General features: G+C 46.7%; 1 protein-coding gene across 1 annotated transcript in view; it reads left to right on the forward strand.

Annotated features, from left to right (window-relative positions):
• Positions 1-13,709: 13,709 nt before the first annotated feature.
• Positions 13,710-20,525, forward strand: part of DDX47 (DEAD-box helicase 47) — an 18,197-nt gene continuing 11,381 nt past the window's right edge. Inside the window, exons 1-5 of the mRNA XM_019545193.1 lie at positions 13,710-13,820; positions 13,913-14,006; positions 15,777-15,965; positions 17,663-17,734; positions 18,505-18,623. Coding sequence (XP_019400738.1) covers positions 13,755-13,820; positions 13,913-14,006; positions 15,777-15,965; positions 17,663-17,734; positions 18,505-18,623 — 540 coding nt within the window. The 5' untranslated portion in view covers positions 13,710-13,754. The remainder of the gene's footprint in view (positions 13,821-13,912; positions 14,007-15,776; positions 15,966-17,662; positions 17,735-18,504; positions 18,624-20,525) is intronic.

Consider the following 20,525-nt stretch of genomic DNA (forward strand, 5'->3'; position numbering starts at 1 on the left):
TTTTGTGTTGGGATGTGTATGTGTGTAGAGAGATATATTTGTTTGTCTGCTCTGTCTGATATTCCATCACAATCATAATCCAGTCGTTAGTCCCTGCCACCTTTCTTACTACAATATACAGCACCTAAGGATGCAGCTTCAGCAGTAGATGTGGGGAAGGGGCAGTGATAGATCAGGGCATTTCATGCGCACATGAACTCAAACATTAGTCCAGCACATCTACACCACATCAGTAATGTTTGTATATAGGCATGTGAATATCCACACTTATAGTTGTATGTGCAGACCTACCTATGTATGTGCATGCATGCATACTGTTTGTGTGTCTCCAAGCACCGGCAAATGACCAAGTATGTAGTGTTTGTGAACACATCTTATTTTTGTGTGAGTGTAGACATGATGTACCTCTAACACTGTCCTTTCAAATCCATACACAACACTTGTATATCCATCCAGACACATTTCCTAACCTAGGTCTGCTCTGCACTTGCAGCAACAAAGGACTCACTCCTCTCCTGTCAATAAAAGATGAGAGAGAGAGAAGATAGAATTCTCACAGCTTCTCAGCTTCTAAGCATAGCAATTGATCATATTTGTTTTATGATAAATGACTGAATGACTTTATTATTTTTAAAAATAATTTCATTATCAATCTGGAAATAACATACATCGCTGTTTCACTTACCCTCTCCTACACCCTTTACAACTCCTCAGGAATACAGTTTCAATGAGTTAGAACAGCGGTGGGCAATTATTTTGGGTGGAGGGCTGCCTACTGAGTTTTGGCAAGCCATCAAGGACTACATGATAGGCAGCTAGGGGCAGATAAATATTAATTTTCTAAAATTTTTAGGGGCCTTGCAGGCTGGATAGAATGGCCTGGTGGGCCGCATCTGGCCCCCCGGGCCACATTTTGCCCACCCTTGAGTTAGAATCATAGGATTGTAGGAAACTAAGGTTGGGAGGGACCTCAGCAGGTCATCTAGTCCAACCCCTGCTCAAAGTAGGATCATCCCAAACTAGATCATTCTAGCCTTGGCTTTGTCAGGCCAGGCCTTAAAAACCTCCAAGGTTGCTCAGAAGCTAAGCTCCAATCAAACGGTTCACTGCCCTTCTCAACCCATCTTTATTCAAAGAAAATGCCCACTGACTCTAGGATCTGGTTTCTTTTAAAGAGCTGCAGTGCACACTTTTGGACAGGGGAACCTATGCTTCCTTGGCCAGGTCTCAATGTCATATCTAGGGACCCACTTAATTTGCAGCTACACAAATGAATTTTCATGGCTTGGTTGCAGCATGAAGAACTGGTTTTGAAGGTACTTCCCAGTGTCCTGCCCCTTGCCGCTGATTGGCAGAGAGGCCCAAGGCAGACATCCCTTCCCCCTAACAAGGCAGTTTTGTCCTTTGGAGCTTGCTTGCTTAAGTTGAGTTCCAGAGCCCCAGTTTGCATGTTCAGACTTCATTGTCCAGCCAAGTACCACACTCCAGAATTTATGTTTCTATGTTCTGATTCCTAGACTGTGCTTGAAGGCCCATTGCACTGATGATTTCCAGAGTGCCTGGTATGAATTCCTGATTGAGTGCCAGAGTGCAATATGAATGTCTATTAGATGCTATGAGCTACAGTTTGGTCCTAGATGCCTTAAGGATACCTGCAGGGGAGAGAGAACAGGATGTTACTGTTAGGATCTCAAGGCTAGGTCACAACCAAAGTCTACTCCAGCTGGATCTAATGAAGTAACGGATGGATAAGGTAGTCTCTGTGACTGGGATTTGCTATTGAGAACTGCTCCCAGGCATTTAGGGCTTCACTTAGCAGCAGGACTCAATCTGGGCAATATGTAGTATGTCTTGTTATTGAGATGTCCTGTTTTTTCTTCTGGCCTTGGCTTGCTTTGAGCCCAGATCTTTGCCCTAACCAGTAGAACCAACACCTCAGACTCTGGTTGTCACCTAGCCCTATTTAGTGTTAATATATGACAAGCTTATGGCTCAGAGTGGTATGGCTGTTGTCCAGGTTTCAAAGAGACCAATATAAGCTGCCATCCTGTAGTGTCATCTGTTCTCTGAGCACTGTGGCATATGGCAGTTTCATTCTCTCTGGTGTCCCGTGTATTGTTTCAGGTTTCCTTTCCTTACCCTGTCACACAGAGTTTACTCGCATTTCCCCTCACTTTTCTCATTATTCTGTGAGGTCAGGAAATGGGACATTTGGAATTTATTGACAGATTCTCAGGTACGTCATCATTTCCACAATGAACACACCCAGCCAGGTTTCCCAAATGGATTGAGTTCAGAGGCATGGTCACGAGTTCCACTTGAATTCAGAATCACTGTTCTAAGCCCAGCTTGAATTCTTTGACAGTTTTAGTTTCCTTTCCTCTCAGCTGGATGAAGAATAATATTCACGTACCCCCCAGGACATCTCTGCATTGCAGTGACTGAAACTTGTGGGCTTGGCATAGACTGCATAGCTATCCAGCCAATTTAGCAGCCTGTATGAGCAATATGTTACCAAGGCTTTACACCAAACAATACACATGCTAAGTGGTTCAAAGCTCAGTGAGCTATGTCTCCATGAGATGCAGTCACAGCAGCAACTACAATGTGTATGTATCATCTGTTGGGCTGTGCATTTGTGTGTACATTTGCTTCCCATACATGGGCCTGTGGGAGTATATGCAACAGATGTACCTGTCCAAGTTGTTGCTACCACAGATGGGTACTACTCATACATAACCATACATAGCTAGAGGGCACGGTTATTTGTAAAACTGCAGATACAACACCAAGAGGTTAAAGCCAAAGATTTCAATTGTGTATGCAGTGCTGCCAGACAGCTGCCCACCAATCTAAGGGTTATTTTGTCTGTGCCACATACTGGTACTCTAAATCACAAATATATTAAAGTAGGTTACAATAATTTAAGACTACAGATCAACTAGCAAGATCCAAGAAACCACCCAGTCAATGATCAAATTCTAAACAACTTCAACTTATAACATTAACCAGAAAAATGGTGGGGCAGACAGATTGTTGGGAGGGAACAGTAGCATAGGGATGCAGCCAGACATCTGGGGCATAGAAACAGCAGTGACTTCCAGCTGTCATACAATCCTGGCAGCAGGCCCCTTTTTTTTGCCCACTACCCCTCACCCTGCAACATCCTTCAGAAGTGGTTGTCCCATTCACCCTGCCCTAGTTACGTCACCCCTCTCTGATGACTGAGACCTTGTGGTGGAGAGGCTTATGTATCCCAATGATCCTCAGTACGATATTGTCCGGAGTCTCACACTGCTACCATGGTCACCCATGGCAAACAGCCCTGAAGGGAGCTTCCAAATAAACCACAGTCCAACCCTAAGTCTTTAACAGCAGATCGAGTGGAAGATGTCAGGATCTCAACAATTGTAAAGACAGAAGAAGTCTGCAGCAAGATGGAAGTCTCCTGTTGTAGGGTTTTCCCTTGCCACTAGAACCAGATCTAGATGGGAAGGAGTATACCCTCAGCAAGCTTGCAGGTGACACCACAAGCTGTGGGGATTAGTAAATATACTGGTGGGTAGAGATAGGATTCAGAGAGACCTCACAGATCTGAAGATTGGACCAAAATAACTCTTATGAGGTTCAGTAAAGAGAAGTGCAAAGTCCTGCACTTAGGACAGAACAACCCTATGCACTGATACAGACTGGGGACTGACTAACTAAGCAGCAGCTCTGGAGAAAAGGACCTAGAGGTTACAGTGCACAATAAGCTGAATATGAGCCAACAGTGTGCCCTTGTAGTAAAGAAGACCAACAGCATACTGGGCTGTATTAGTACGAGCATTGCCAGCAGATCAAAGTAAGTGATTATTCCCCTTTACTTGGCACTGGTGACGCCACATCTGGAGTACTGTATCCAATTTTGGGGTCCCCACTACAAAAAGCATGTGGACAAATTGGAGGGAGTTCAGCAGAGGACAGCAAGACTGGTTTGGGGAGTGGGCCACATGACTTCTGAGAAAGAGGCTGAGAGAAGTGAGCTTATTTAGTCTGGAGAAGAGTGAGACAGAATTTAATAGCAGCCTTCAAGTACTTGAAGGGTGGTTACAAAAAGGATGGAGCTAGATTGTTCTCATTCATGGCAAATGGCAGAATGGTCTCAAAAAGCACCAAAAGAAGTTAAGATTAGATATTAGAAAGAATTTTTTTCATGAGGAGGGTAGTAAAGCACTGAAACAGGTTATTCAGAGAGGTTCTGGAATCTCCATTCCCAGAGGTTTTTAAGACCCAGCTAGACAAAGCCTTGCTTGGGATGACATAATTATGGATGGACCTGCTTTGAGCAGGGGGTTAGGCTATATGGCCTCCTGGGGTCCCTTCCAACCCTAATTTTCTATGATTCTGTGATTTCCACCTTGTCAAAATTATATGGCTGTTAGTGCTCATTCTGACACACTGCAACCTGCTGGACATTTGACTTCACAGGCATCTCTGCACTTTTACCTGCACTGCTACATCCCCCTTTCCCCCGCCCCCACCCAGCCTGTCTCTCACCCCTGACGCCTCCATTTCCATTTTCACTGACTAGCTTTCTTGCCTGCACTGTGGGCCAGGCCAGCCTCTGGCTTCTTTACTATTCCTTCCATCCAAGACCAACTGCAAGTACTTCCTTAGGCCTGACAAAGGGTTTTTCAACACAAAAGCAGGCATCCCAAGCATTTAAGCTGAGCATACCAGGAGCCTCACAACTGCACTGCAACCAGCAAATGTCAGGCCTGTCAAAGATGTGACAGGTCTGGACGTTCCCCAGCCAGGACTGTGTGTGCATGTGTATTAGCTGGAGGTTATGGCACCTCCTACCTGCCTTTCATCAGGGGATCGTTGGTCCTGGCATTTATGGGGCTGTCATGCTGCCAGCAGTCCCACTAGGCTTCCCTACCCTGGCAGGGTGCAGTTTTAGTGGTCATGCCCAGGACCTGGGGTCTCCTTCCCCAAATCCCCAGCCCATACCTCCAAGTTCATCCTGGCAGGTGAATGAGCTCAGCAGGGACATGTTCTTTCCCTGCTGGCTGGTGATGCAGTTGGTGCCCCCTCCATCTGAGAGCAGGGCATTACCTGGCTTTAAAAAAAGCAAAGAAGGAAATCCGTGCAGATGGAGTGAGGAGGGTGGCACTCAGTCCATCTGGAGGTGGAGCTAGGGGAACCAAAGCAACGGGAGGTTCACCTTCAAGAACACCGGCTGCTCCACCAAAGCAGGATCCAAGCAGGTGCAGGGGGTGTCGCAACATCCCCAGCAATCCTGAACGCCCTCTCGCTTGGAACACTGGTCGGTGGACAGGACAGGTATTGCTGGGCAACTGTGGTCAGATCCTGCCACATCTGGTTGCGCCTTGCCCAGTAGGCCAAGGGGTCACAGTCCAGTGGCTCCACATCCTCAGCAAGATAGGTAGCTACTGATGCCTCAGTGCTAACTGCCCAAAGTTGGAGTCTGGTGTGTTTGGACCCCAGTGCCCATGGCCCACATTGGAAGTGGCTGGCGTGGAGCAGACTGACTGGCGCTGGTGCTGGAGCTGGGAGTGCTGGCACAGGAAAGTGGATCCCCCTCTTTTATATCCCCTCACCTCTGCACTTCAGCCTCCCTGACTTTATTGACCAGCACCTGCATCCAGTGATGGAGGGTTTTGGTGCTTGCCAGTGCACATGCTCCCCTTCACCCTCAGGTCGCACATGCCCGTCATCATGTGCACTATACTGGACCGCAAGGGATCCATCCATCTCCTGATACCCTCCTTCAGCCGCCTCCCCAATGCCTGGACATCTAGTGATAGTGGCCTGCCCCAGCCAGGAACATTGATCCCCTGGAACTTCTCCATTTGGTTCTCCAGTTCCCTCACTAGGAGGATCACCTGGCCGAGGAGGGCATCGCCAGCACTAAGGGTCTCCGTGACCTCGAGGAAGGGCTTGAGGACCACCAAGATGTGGGAGATGGTATCCCACTCTACTTTGTTAAGAGGGCTGCTGACCCCAATCTCCCCAAGCAAGGCCATCTCATGGATGGCCTTCTGTTGCTCCACCAGCCTCTTGAGCATCAGGTATGTGGAGTTCCACTGAATCGCCACATCCTGCATGACTGTGTGCTGCCGGATGCTCAGCTCTGCCTGTTTCTCCTGCAGCATCTTGCCCCCTTGATGCTGCGGTGGAAATAGCCCACCACCTTCCTGCATGTCAAAATCATGTGGCTTGTAGCAGTAGTGGTTGCAGTGCCATCACTGGCAGCCCTTTCCCCCTCCAACGCACCCCTGACTATGAGGTGCAGCCTGTGTGCCACACAGCAGATGCCAACAAAGTTGACATCACGGACAGCCTTCACCATATTGGCCCCGTTGTCAGTAACCATAAACCCATGGGTGAGTTCGGCCTGCCTAACAAGCCACCCCTGCACCATGTGGTTCATAGCCCCCATGATCTCCTTTGCTGCGTGGGACTCATCCAGCACCTCGGCTTGGAGGAGTGCCCACCGACAGCCTGACGGATCACACAGTGTCCTGTGAGGGAGAGGTAGGTGTGATCACCACCCCAGCTACTCCAGATGTTGAAGGTGAAGTTCAAGGCTACCTGTAGCCCTGCCTTGCGCAGCTCCTCCCTCAAATACTCCCTGCATGCCTCATATAGGGATGGCACTTTGTAAGATGGGGTCAGAAGTGCTATGAGCCACCTGAACCCTGGCTGCTCAACTAGGGAGAAGGGCTGGCTAGCCAGAGCAAGCATCTGCCCAATGCTTTGGGTGATCTCGCTCGCCTTTGCAACTCACCCCATTCTGTCTGCAGCTTTCCCCCACTGGTCCAGTGTGGCCTGCTTCTGCTTTGGGGGGAAGGGGGCTTTGGAGTGAGCAGGGGATTTCCCTTTGGCATGGTCACACTGGTGTCAGGCTGAGCAGGAAGGGCAAGAGGATGCTGCCTCCTGAGATGTCCTTGCCCCGGCTGATGTGCCTTCAGCAGTGCTGGCAGATAGCAAACCCGGAATCACCTGCCAGATCACTATGCTACTCACCCATTTCTGGGTTGGAGGTGAGGATCCTACCTTATCTCAGTCCTCAGCAGGCTGAGGTACAACAGCAGGAGGAGCAACCTCAGCTGAGCCACTTGACTCCACAACCTCAACCTCCTCAGAGGTGCTGCTTTCCAGATGAGACCTGGGTCTAGGGGAACTTTGAGGGGTGTGGAACACAAACCCTTATTACCCCTCGGTTCCCAGAATTGCTTGTGCCAGGGCACTCAGCACCGCTGGTTCCAGCTCCAGCTCCTCCTCTGGCAGTGGGAGGCTCACGCTGAGAGATGAAACTGGGGTGGAAGAGAGCAATTTCACTGCTGATGCCTATTTCTGGACTGAGCGGAGGTGGTGCAGTTGCAGGGATGTCAGGTGCAGACACTGCTTCCACCTCCTGGCTTCCACTGGCAGCAGAAGTGTCATGGCTGCTTGGGAAGAGAATGCATCTATGTTTGGGGGGGGGAAGGGGAGGGCTTGCAGCTCTAGCTCTCCCCCTACCCCCTCTCCCTCCCCTGCCTGAAGACCTGGCACCTGCCTTTCCAGCACGCTTCATATTAATCTTTCTTTTGCTGCAAAAAATGTGTGCATGTGTGTGTGTCACTCCTTTTGTGTTGTGCATTTTCTTCTTTTGCTTTGTGTGTGCACACTGGACTCTGGTTTGATTGTTTGATTCACTAATAAGTACGAAGCCCTATGTAAAAATGTGTGCTGTCTTCTTCTCTGCTAGGATGTGTTTATTTTTAATTAATTCTGAATGTGGAGTGTGACTCAGTTGTCTGTTTTATTCCTCCTGTGTTGGGTGCATGCACTGGCCTTGCTTTGATTATTAGTAACTATATATGGTGTTTTTCTGTGATGTTCTATTAAGGTGAATGTGTAACTACTACTGTACTTCTTGTTCTTCTTCGGTGTTGTAATGTGTACCTAAAATGATACATCTCCTTCTTCTAAGATGCTGAGTTCCGTGTTAGTCTCAATCTGAATCTGACTTCCGTGTTGTCTTCAGTCACTATGTAAACTAACTATAATAATATTAATAACTAATAACTACTATATATATCTGATTCTCTTCTTCGCCTATGAATATCTGATTTTCCTTCTTCTATGTGTGTATATTATAAGTGTGTGTGTGCAATCTGTGTGCCTCCCTGCACAGTGATGGATCACGTTGGCAGGGAAAACAGTGAGCTTTCTTTTTTCAAAGTTTACACGAAAAAAAAGAGAGCAAATATAAATTGAAAAAAATTAATTGGATAGTATTACGTAAACAGATTCTAAACTAAGCTAAGCTAAACTAAGCTAAATCCTATCCAATCCTTTCTAACAACAAAAAGGAGCAGGTAAGTTGCCACTTATGACTATGAAGCAAGCCGGGTAGCACGGTACCTTTCTGATGCTGTTACACAGACAGAACCAGCTTACAAAAGGCACAGCACACTTGCAGAGGCTTTTATGCTGTTTCTATGTCCCTCCCCCCAGACACTGTAATTGGAAAGACAGTCAGAGAGAAAACATGCTCACTGGCCACCTAGACATGTCAGTCTCCCCCCTCCCCCACCTTCCATCTTCTAAGTTTCTGTTTCCCCATACAGACAGCCCTCCAAATCTCCGAAATCTTTTCTGAATCAATTCAAAAGCTCTGAATCGATTTGGAAAGCCAACAGCAGCTAGTGATTTGATTTGAACATGCAGATTCGGCCTCCAAACTGTCCAAATCTTTTCTGAATCCGAATTGCGGTCCAAAGCTTCGCACAGCCCTACAAACCATATATTCCCACTGCATTTTATGTCCTTGTGGGCACTGCCTCCATTTACATATGCCCCTGCTGAAGCTGCATCAGCCATGTCAACTTTGCCTTTTCTCATGTTCCTAAGGAATAGCTTATAACAATTTTACAATATGCAAAATATAGCACTGACCAGGAGCCTCTCAGTTTTTTTTTCAAAGCAGGAACCAACATTTCACAGAGCAGCTCTTCCTTCTATAATAGACCATTTCCCTTTATATTTGCATAAGACCCACCTCTCCATGGATATATAATTGTGTGTTAGCTTTCTGACAAATCAAAAATGGTCTATTGAGTAAAGTAATATCTGGAAAGCGTTTAAGGCAGTTTAAGTAGAATTCTTCAAAAACGTTACCTCTAAACTGTTTTTCAAGAGGAAATAGGGTGATCGCTTTCACAAAATGTCCATTTTCTGCAAAATTTGGCCCATTCCACACACCTAGTACAGACACCCACATCTCACTCCCCTTAAATCCAGGCAAGCATTTATTTCTTTCAACTCCAATGTACAACAGCATACAAGGTAAAGATAGTGAGGCATTCACTATGATTATTAAAATATTACAAAAGGAAGAAATTTCATACTTACCACCAGTGGCTAAAATTAGACATTCTTCATAGGATTCAAAACTGAGGGCACATCTACATGTGCAGTTGATGCAGCACCAGTTTATCTGTAAGTAAATTACCAGCAAATCTGCTGCCACTTCTTGGGGCACTACAACAGGCTCCTGCTGCCACTGGGAGTGCTGCATGCTCTGGCTGCAGCTGGCAGCCCTCTTCAAAAGGCAGCCCCTTCTTTAGGCAGAGAGAAGCATGCCCAGTACAGGGACAGCAAGCAGCAGCACTCTCCTTGCTGCCTCTGCTTTCCCATGCCATGGCTCCCCCACACCCAGGAATCACCTGCCCACCTGCCACATACCATCCCAGGGCCACCGTTACCTCCCACCTGCCACCTTGACCCCATCTGCCCGTCCCACAGCTTTCCCCATTTAGCTCGGCAAATAATGCTGCAACTAGAAGCTACTGGCAGCATCTACATGAGTGGCGGACTACACAATTGTTAATCACTGCACAGTAACTAGTGTAACTGCACAGTACCGTTACCACACATTTTTTCTGACGCTACTGCACAGTAGTTAGTTACTACTATGCAGTAGTACTGCATCATGGTTAATGACGAGCAATGCTACTGCGCCGTAGCAATGAGCTATGATGCAGTAGCTCATTTTACTTTGCTGTAGCATCTCATGTAGACATGCCCGCTGAGGGGGGCATATTTATAGAACTATATTGGCTATTTTCTACTGTCCTGGGGGTATGAAAAAATATTTGAATTAAATGGGGGTAGGGAAAGGAAAGTGTTTGTCAAGATCATAGATTTGTTTAGTTTCTTTGAAGTTTCCATGGAAACATAAGCAAGTAGGTTGAAGTTTCAATATTCAAAAAAAGATTCCTGTAAAATTGGATTAGATTAGACAGCATCTGTACTTGCTAAAAACTGTAATTTACAACTCTACAAGAAGTGATTTTTCTGGCCCAGAGGTACTTGTTTGCATAATTACTTAATTATCATCATTTTGCTGTATTTTCAAATGGGAATCACGCAGTTTTGCTACTATTGGGTATGATTTTATTCTGATTATGTTGGTCCAATAGAAGGTATTACCTTGCCTCATTAATCTTGCTTCCCTCATATCTCTGGAGCATAACAGCTATCAAAAGACTAGTAGGATCTGATTAAACACTTATACTTTCCTTAATTTCCACTGGTATAACTTAAGCATTAATTGAATGTTTTTTTCCACCTACATTTGTATGGAATTTTGCCAGAGATTTTGTTTAGAACATTCAAAATTGGTGCCATGCCTGAGGGCTTCTTTTTTGTCCTCGTGGACAATAACTAAATATTGAGTTGTGAACAATTAATTTCCCTTTATTATACAAATTCTGACATATTTGAGAAATAATTCATAATTATTTTTAAAGCCATTTACTATTTATCTGAGTGCAAGAACACCTAAATGCTGGTTGAGATATCTTAAAAACAAAAACAAACAAACACAAAGGTTGATTAGCTCAAGAATAACCTTTTGCCAGTTTTCCAGGAATTTTCAGTGTTTTCTAAGTATTTCAAAGTACTGGAAAACATTGAAATGCTGTTGGTACTTGAAAACAGGCATTTGTAACAAGAGCTAGTGGAGAATTTTTGAACCAAAATGATTTTTCATTGAAGACTACCAATTCATCAAAACTGAAACTTACTACGAGAAATGGTCATTTTTGTTTGTGAGACACTATATTTGATTTTTTTTTAGTTTCAAAATGCTTACATTTAAATGTATACCTATTTAAATGAAAACATTTTCATTTTTCCAATTCAAACTGACTTTTCCTTTTAAAATGACATTTTAGAAGAGTAAAAAGTCCAAAGAAGAATGTTTTAAAAAGTATTATTAATAACACAAAATATTTAAATTTTTTCAATGCTTACCCCATCAAAATTCATCTATATATTCTTATAAAGTATATAGACACATACAATGGAAGATTTTCATAATATACATATTAAAAATATCACTTTTTATCTTGTTTTAGCACAGGATTTTCCCTTCAATATCTTAAACATTTTTTGGATAAGAATAGAAGAACTACCATTTACTGGGTCAGAACATAGGTCCATCTTTCCCAGTATCATGTCACAAATTGGCAGAGAGTGGGTGCTGAAAGGGAGAGTGGACTGGGTATGATCAGGGCTTTCTCCACTGTTCCTCCCTCATGTCTAGCCTCCAGCACTTAAGGTCTGGCTACCACAACATTTGGTAGCAATGAATCCCACACTTTAATTACACCATGGCTGCATCTACACACGCACTTTACTGTGGAGTAGGCTAATTAGCTACAGAGTAAAGCATCACTGGGTGCATCTACATGAGATGCTAAATGCACAGTAGACGAATTCTACTGTGCGTTACCATGGCAGGTAAAACCATGCTTATGCACTAATGCACAGTGGAATTAGTCTACTGCACATTAGAATCATAGAAAGCTAGGGTTGGAAGGGACCTCAGGTGGTCACCTAGTCTAACCCCACGCTCAAAACAGGACCATGCCAGGTCAAGTCATCATAGCCAAAGATCTGTCTAGACAGGTTTTGAAACCCCACAAGGATGGAGCATCCAGCACCACTCTGGGTAACCTGTTCTAGTGCTTTACTACCCTCCTAGTGAGAAAATTCTTCCTAATATCCAACTTAAACTTCCCATACTGTCAGAAAAGGAGCTTAACCAAAACCATTGGTAATAACCATTAGCACCACCAAAAAGCATGTTGGAGCTACTGCACAGTAGCATTTAGTACCTATTATTACAGGTACTAACTTAATGCACTGTAATTACAACATATTAATAAACACATAGATGGGCCCACTGTCTACACGTGATGGTATTAGGCCACAGTAAACTAATTTACACTGCAGTACTACCTTACACTGAGGTAATTTACTGCAGTTAAACACACAAATAGACGCTGACCGTGGGTGTAAATTGTGCCCGGTCAGCCAAGTCAGCCAGGAGCTAGACTCCTGCCTGTGGCCTACCCACATGGCTCCACACTTGCAGCACACTTGTACCCCAGCCAACTCCTCCACTGCCACCACCCAGAGCCCAAAGCTGAGAGGCTCTAGCATAAACAGCTCCTCCCTGACTCAAATCACTGCTGTCTCAGGCACACATGCAGGAGCTGCGCCCGGGAGTAGTTTACTCCAGCTCAAACTGCTCTGGAGTTTACTGCTTTGCATTAATCGCACCCTGTGTTCAAAAAAAGCAACTTATTTTTTCATAGATTCATAAATTCATAGACGTTAGGGTTGGAAGGGACCTCAATAGATCGTCAAGTCCAACCCCCTTCCAGATGTGTAACTTTCTCTTGAAGATCCCCAGGGTAGGGGAGAGCACCACCTCCCTTGCAAGCCTTTAAATTTATTACCTGGTAGTTTCATTATGTAACCTCTAGTTCTTGTATTGCAAGGATAGTAAATAACAAATCCCTATCTTCTTTCCCTTCAACATTTAGTATTTTGTAAACCCGTATCACATCCCCCTCAAGCATCATTGTTTTAAACAGAATAGGCCTAGCTTCTTTAGTCCCTCCTCATATGGAAGCCCCCCCACACTACTAATCATTCTTGTGGATTTTCTCTAGTTCTTTTATATCCTTTTTTGAGGTGTAGGGGACCAAAACTCAGCATGTAGCAAAATCCCAAGTTTTTCTTTATTTTTCTTTTAAAATGCATTCCCTCCCCATCCCCAACCATTTCTCACTTTTTCTTTCCCTCTCTATCCCCTATAGATAAGTCAGCTAAGATGTAGGATAAGCTTTAACATTTTATTTTTGGTATTAAGTTTTATTTTTCTCTCCCTTCTTTGCAAATAAGTGTCCGCCTATTTTGATATAGATACCCACTGTTTTATAAGTGACAAATATTATGTTTGTATTGATTTTTACTGCTTTCATATTGTGTGAGTACTGTTTTAGGCCTATATATGGAAGTTAGCATAAGTCATGTCAAGTTTCCATCTTGTAATGTAACCTATACCTTACACTACCCCTCCTATGTAACTTGGACCCTGAAAGAATGAGTCCAACGAGGCCCGCTCACCCGCTGCTCCCCGCGTCACGTGCACTCCCCCAAACCGGTTGAAACGGCTTAGCGCCCGTGCCAGCACCCAATAGCCAGAGCTCCGCCCCCCTCCCCCCGGAGCAGCTTGCCACCCTCCACGTGGCTTCTCCTCTCGCGCAGTCTGATTGGCTGGAGGCCTCCTGGAGGGCGCCGAAACTACAAGGGCCATAAGCCCCCGCTCTTTAGAAGCTGCCAGGACGGGTGCCGGGGAGGGACAGGAGACTACCGGGCCGGGGTCAAAGGTGAAGCTCAACATGGCGGCGGACGAGGAGCATGGGTCTGTGGAGGTGGCGTCGGAGACGCGAAGCTTCAAGGAGCTGGTAAGAGGCGCGAGTTCCCGTGCTCTACCCGCGTGGGAGCCGAGCCGGGCGGTCGCGGGTGGTCGCTGACGCGTGTCCCGCTTGGTACGCAGGGGGTGACGGACGTGCTGTGTGAAGCCTGCGACCAGCTGGGCTGGAAGACTCCGACCAAGATCCAGATCGAGGCCGTTCCGGTAGCGCTGCAAGGTGAGCGTGGGGCCCCCAGACCGGAGGTTAACGGTCACGGGCTTCAAGCCCATCGGGGAAGGGGGACAACAGCCTCCTGTGCTGCCTGTGGCAGGTGCAGCCCCTGAGCCTGGCAGCCTGGGCTTCCTGCCCTCAGTGTTGGAGGCTGCCAGGGAAGAGAAGCTGTGGGGAAAGCCTTGGCCCAACCCCTTCACTATCCCTTCCAGCATCTGCCTGCTGCCCCTGGGCAACAGACCTGTGGGCTGGTCTAGCCAGCAGCAGTAGTTATGTCCCAGAAGCACACCTGCATCGGACCGGCCTTGCACACAACACTGGGGCAAGTCCTGGTTGGCCTCAGACTAGCCGTGTGTATCAGATCTAGTGCATAGGGGCTGGGTCAGCCTAGGCATACATGCAGTGCACCCTCCCCTGAAATCAGTGCCATGCAGGGCTGGAGCTGGCGCATGCTGCATGGAGCGTCCATCTGGGCCATGTGCTGCTGTATGTCACATCTGTGCTGAACCAGCCTTGCACACTAGGTCTGGGGTCAGTCTGGCTTGGACCCCTTGGCTGGCCCCACACACTGGATTCAGCCCATGGGGCCGGTCTGGCACAGGTGCTACATGTAGTGTGTGCCCCAGGCCAGCATCAAGCATGATGTATAATATGTGCTACAAAGTGGCTCCATGCACAGCATGCCCTGTAATGCCTGCCCCATGCCAGGCCAGTGTGCACGCTGCATTGTGATCCAGCCTGCAAGCTAGCTCTGTGCCCTCGGCCCAGATGAGTTTGCCCTTGCTAAAATAGCTAGTGAAGGCACAGGGGTCAAACTCACCTGGCCCTGCAGGCTGGATGAGGTTCTCTGGGCTGGTCTGTAGGTCAGATCTGGCCACATGAATTCCAGTGGGGAGGGCTGGTCTGGTGGGATGCTGTGCTGCCTGCATGATCCCTGTGTTGGTATCCTGCATCTCGAGCGGCTTGCGCTAGCCTCACTTTGGGGCTTGTGCTGTAAATGGTGCAAACTTGCTGCCACAAGCATCAGCTCTAGGGCTAGTCAAGATTAGGCCCCAGGTTGTCGGTGTGCCAGAGTCAGCACTCCAGACTATCCAGCAGGGCACCACAAGCAACTTGCATCCTGTGCCAGTACCCCAGTGCCATAGGCAGCCCCATGGCACTGGGTCCAGCACAAACCCTGCAGTGGACCTAGCATGTAGTGGACAGGTTGGACCTGGTGCCATGGGCACTGTCCATGACTCGCAGGGGGCCAGCATGGGGCACCTGTTGCAAGAAGTGCCCGGCTGGACAGCCCTGCAACCTGGGTCCAAACTAGCCTTGGAACCAGAGTGCATGTTGTTGTGATGCGGGCATTGCTTGCATCCTGAACCAACCCCCTGTACCACAAGCACCAGCTACAGTGCAGAGTCCAGCCGAAGCACCAGACCAGCTGCAATGGCAGGATCATGCCGCTGCATGGGCCATATGTTTGATATCCCTGCTGTAAAATTTTACCTGGGCCCCAACAAGAGAGTAGAAGGAACCCAGGGGTCAAGTTAGAAATCAGGTACAATTGAAATCGCTTCATTCAAATTCTGCAGAGACGTCCCTCTGGTGGTCTGTTCCTCACACCCCTCACTGTGAATCTAATTTTTCCACTCTTCTGTGGGGCCTCCTCATACAGAACTCTCAAGTCTTTCTTTGAGAGGTTTTCCTCATGTGCCTCAACCTGATGCTGCATGGGAGCCCGTTTCTGGATCCAGCAGCAGGCTGATCCCTTCATCTCACTGTTCATAGGTCGTGATATCATCGGACTGGCAGAAACAGGCTCTGGGAAAACAGGAGCTTTTGCTTTGCCCATCCTTCAGGCACTATTGGAAACACCCCAGCGATTCTTTGCTCTTGTCCTTACACCAACCCGGGAGCTGGCTTTCCAAATTTCAGAGCAGTTTGAAGCTTTGGGATCTTCCATTGGTGTCCAGAGTGGTGAGTGGCCCTTGTAATGGGCTTTATGGTTCTACAGAATTGGAATGTTTGGAAAGTTGGAGGGGCTAGCATTAAAAGTCAGTGGTGTTAAGTTATAAAGCAGATGAGTGAAGAATATGGATGTGGAATGAGGGGAGATGAAGGAAGGGTGTGCTGCTGGAGATCAAGAGGAGAGAATTGGGGCTGGAGAACAGAGCATTGGGGAGTGGGGGTACCAGTGACAGTAGTACCATGTTGTTCATTACAGAAAAGAGCATAAAGCAATCTGTAGCTTCTCTGATGGGCACATTCAAGTAGTAGCCACTTCCCAGGAGGGGAATGGGCAAAATCGTTCATAATCTATGTTAAGTTATCACAGGTATCCTGGTTTTCTCTGTTTTAAAAATCCCAAATTCTCTGAATTTAAAAAAGAAAAGATCCCAAGCTCTCTGATACAAAAACCGGAAATCCACATTTTCTGTGATATTTTTTTTTTTTTTTTTTTTTTAAATGAAACACTCTGTGTATGTGTGTGTCAGTTGAACACAATGTTTTATTGAGATATTTACAACTCTAAAGCGGTTTGGAAGTCTACCCGTGCCTTAATCATTATAATAAATTCTAAATACTTATTTTGGGGCGGGGGAGGGTCAGAGAGAATCAGAGCTTCCCCTGTCACCTTCCCTCACCAGGATGTGGGTCAGCTGACATGGTCTTTTTCCCCCTCCCCACCCCACAGCTTTGTGGCACTGAACAGCCCTGCTTTGCCAGTGCCCTTCCCTGCTCCCAGCCCTTGCAGTATATGAAGAACGGGGTGGGCAAGGGGGATGTAGGAACAGGTGACGTTTGGGGGTGCAAGGTGGGGGTACAGGCCTTGCGTCTGGCAGGTGGGGCAAGCACAGGCAAGTGGGGGGGAGGGGGTGGCACATGCCGCCCTAGATTTCTGCTCCCACAGTGGAGCGTGGGGTTGTAGCCAGGCATGGCCAGCTCTGGGAGGAGCTCTCTCTAAGATCCAGCAGGTGGGGTCCGGTGTAGGAGGGAGGGAATGCTGCCACCGTGGCCACCAAGGTGAGAGGGTGGCAGTGCAGAGTTATGCCTGCTGCTGGGCGGGCAGGGGCTGCCTGTGCTCCTCCCCCCCCCCCCCCCCCCACAAGCACATATTACTTATGCCTTGGCTTTACCCCTGTAGACTTACCTGGAGAGAGCTGCTCTGTGTATACCATACTGTCTGGCTTGCCATGTGCACGTAAATGTGCACGTGGTGCCCCCTGCTCCTGATTTCCCCCCCGCCCCAAGAATTTCTTGGAGGCTAGAACTCTGCTAGCCTGCAAGGGGAAACCCTCAATTTCATGGATTTTTCTCCTTTAAAGGAGAAAGTTGTGTTTTTCCGTGGCAAATAGAAACCCAGATCCCTGGTTGTCAGCAGTCTATTTGACTTGGCCTCTATCGCTAAATTAAATAGGATAATTCACATCCATCAAGATTATTTCTGTCTGTCTTTGCAGACTCTTGGCATTCATAGACTTGTTTGTTTGTTTGTTGGTTTGTTTGTTTGAAATAAGGTTAAAAACAACAGACAAACATTGAAATAAGTGGCCTTTACTTCCTTGGGGGAGGAATGTGCACTAGATGTAGCAAAAAGGTACGTTGCTGACTATAATGTTGGCTTGCATTGGTTTTGTTTAAGAGAAACTCATTCTGTTCTTTTGGACTTGCAGCTGTTATCGTGGGTGGAATTGACATGATGTCTCAGTCTCTGGCATTAGCCAAGAAGCCACATGTTGTAATCGGTAAGAAATTAACCTTTGTAGAGTAATGAGGAGAATCCATTCAACGACATGGAATATTGGTGGTCATAAATTCCTGTAGGTTTGAGGAAAAAACAAAGATTGCAATCTTATGTTGCAGTGGTGCCCAACCTTTGGTCCCATGGGCCAAATGAGCAGTGCCAAGTCAGTCTGTGAGACAGATCCAGTCTGTGGACCTGATTCTGCCACACAGTGTTTGGAAATTGTCAGTGGGGTAGTACTGCCAGTGTGAATTACCACTGCTCCACCACAACCACATCTCTGGATGTGTGGGGAGCCCCATGGGCCAGATCTCTTACCAATAAATTCTCATTTTTCATGACACACTTGTGTGCTACAAAAGTGGCACTACTTTGCTATGGCACACCCTTTGGAATTGCTGACCCAAATACTACAGTCTTGTTCCAAATTGTTCATTTAAGTTACTCTGGGGACTACTGGGAATTCAAATACCATTGTTTTGCTCCTCTCAGAATAAGTCCAGCCTAGCCTGTTTTGTCCACTTATAAAGCCTGGTCTGTTACTGCTCTTCTAGGAAAATTGTGGACTTGGGGAGCTCTTCAGTTGCAGGTGTTCCCTACTTTAGTTTCTCATGAGACACCTTCAGTTCCCACTACAGCTCCCTACTCCTGTGTCAGGTTCTACCATCTTGGGCAAAAGAAGCAAACAGAATTCTTAATTGTTATTAGTTGCATTCAGGGAAAGCTTTCCCATGCTCTACCTCCTTTTACATTTCTCTCGTGTCATCATAGCAACACCAGGCCGTCTGATTGACCACCTGGAAAACACAAAGGGCTTTAACTTGCGAGCTCTCAAATACCTGGTTATGGATGAAGCTGACCGAATCCTCAACATGGATTTTGAGACAGAGGTGAGTTATCCACCTATTGCCCTTTCAAAAGTGTCTGATTAATAAAACCAAGAGCATCACATGGAGGAGTTCTGACATTAGGACTCAATAGGAAAATTAGATCCTTGCTGTAGTTTAATTAAACTATATGAGAATTAAGCACAGAATATGCAACTTTGAATATTCAGACCAAATTCTCCAGATAGAATTATTTTTTTAATTAAATTCCATGGCATGAATTAAAAGACTCGGAAATGATCTAGTCTTTGTTAAACTCAATATGTTGAGTTCTTCCATAAGTGTTTGTCATCTTGTGGTTTGATCTAGAAGGAAATACTGTTGTATTGCTAGCTTTTTTCATTTCCTTTGGAAATTTCAAATGGAGATGCACACCCCTTTGAATTGTGGGTACTCACATACTTTTGATTGATCATAGTCAGCTTTCTAGGACCCTTTAAATAGGTTGAAAACCACTGCTATACACTTTCGTATCTTTTGTTTTCCAAGGTCTGTACTGTCCATGTCCCGTTTCCCTCCCCCCAATCTCCTCACAGGAACCCTTGGAACCCTTTCAAAAGGGGAGCATTTCAAAAGGGCAGCAGCTGGTACTAATTGTGTGTGAAGGACCTGAGAACAATTCAAATGCAGCAAACCAGTATTTTAATCCTGGATGAAGAGGGTTGAAGTAAGTGGTTTAAGAGCAGTAACAGACCAGTAAACCACTTACTGGGCCATGAAGGGCTGTCTCCTGGGGCTACCCGGAGTTACATGTGAGGGTAAAGCTGGATGGCGAGGCAGCCCTGTAAGGGAGGCAGCTGGCGCCAGCTCCCACCACCATGACCGCGCCCATTGAGGCACTGCCCATGCAGCAGGTACTGGGGCCTGTGCTGAGTCAGGCAGAATCCCCCAGCCCCACCTGTGACAGCAGAGTGGTGTGGGCAGAGAAATTCCCAGTGCAGAGGGTGGGGTGGTGGCTCTGCTGCTTGCTCCTAGGGAAGGCAGTGGAGCCCACTCCCCTGCAGGGGCCCCCAGTGTCTGCGGCTGTGGTGCCCCAACCCAATCCAATCCTTGCAACCTCCCACCCCACGTACATATTTAAATTTAAATATTTAAATTTAATTTTTAAGTTAAATAAAATTTTAATTTAAGTAGAATTAGTGAGTCAAAAGATCAGGCAGGGTCAAACAAGATGCTGGGTTCAGGACTCAGAGACTAAGGATGTAGGCCGTTTTGGCTAGGAAGACAGTTTGCCCCTGACTTCAACAAGAGCAGGTTTGTAATGGCCAGTTTCCCTGTACTGGCCGTCTGTATCTACTGCTGTCTCCTTTCTTGTAGTGCAAGCTGTTTGGGGCAGGGACTGTCTGGTTATATTGTGTTCCTATGTACAGTGCCTAGCACAGTGGGTCCTGGTCCATGCACAAGATGCCTAGGCCCTCTGGGAAGGCAAACAGTTGATTCTCTCCTGGTTTTGATTGCTCTGCCTTGAAGAGGCCTTGAAATGAGGCTTGCACATGACTGGCCAAGTATAAGCTAAGTGGTTCTGGGGTTACAGGAGCACTCAGAGCAAACGGTTCAGTTCTCTGTGTTCAGACTGTTGAAAAGTTTATTAAAAGACGCCATCCTTAATGGATTGGCCGACACCAACATCCTGAGGGATAGCCACCACGGGTTTGTTGAGATTTGGTCAAGCAAGACCTACCTGCATTTCCTTTTAGGACCAGGTGACCTATCACTTGGACAAGGGAGAAGAGATTGATGTCATATATCTTGACTTTAAAAAAGCCTTTGATCTGGTATCCCATGATCACCTCTTGGCAAAACTGGCCAATTGTGGCCTTGGGTCCACCATGATCTGCTGGCTGGGAAATTGGCTCCATGGTCAGACCCAGAGGGTGGTGGTTGATGGAAATCAATCGTGATGGT

The sequence above is a fragment of the Crocodylus porosus genome, unplaced genomic scaffold (genome assembly GCF_001723895.1).
Source record: "Crocodylus porosus isolate Cpor-Errol unplaced genomic scaffold, CroPor_comp1, whole genome shotgun sequence".
NCBI classification, from domain to species: domain Eukaryota; kingdom Metazoa; phylum Chordata; order Crocodylia; family Crocodylidae; genus Crocodylus; species Crocodylus porosus.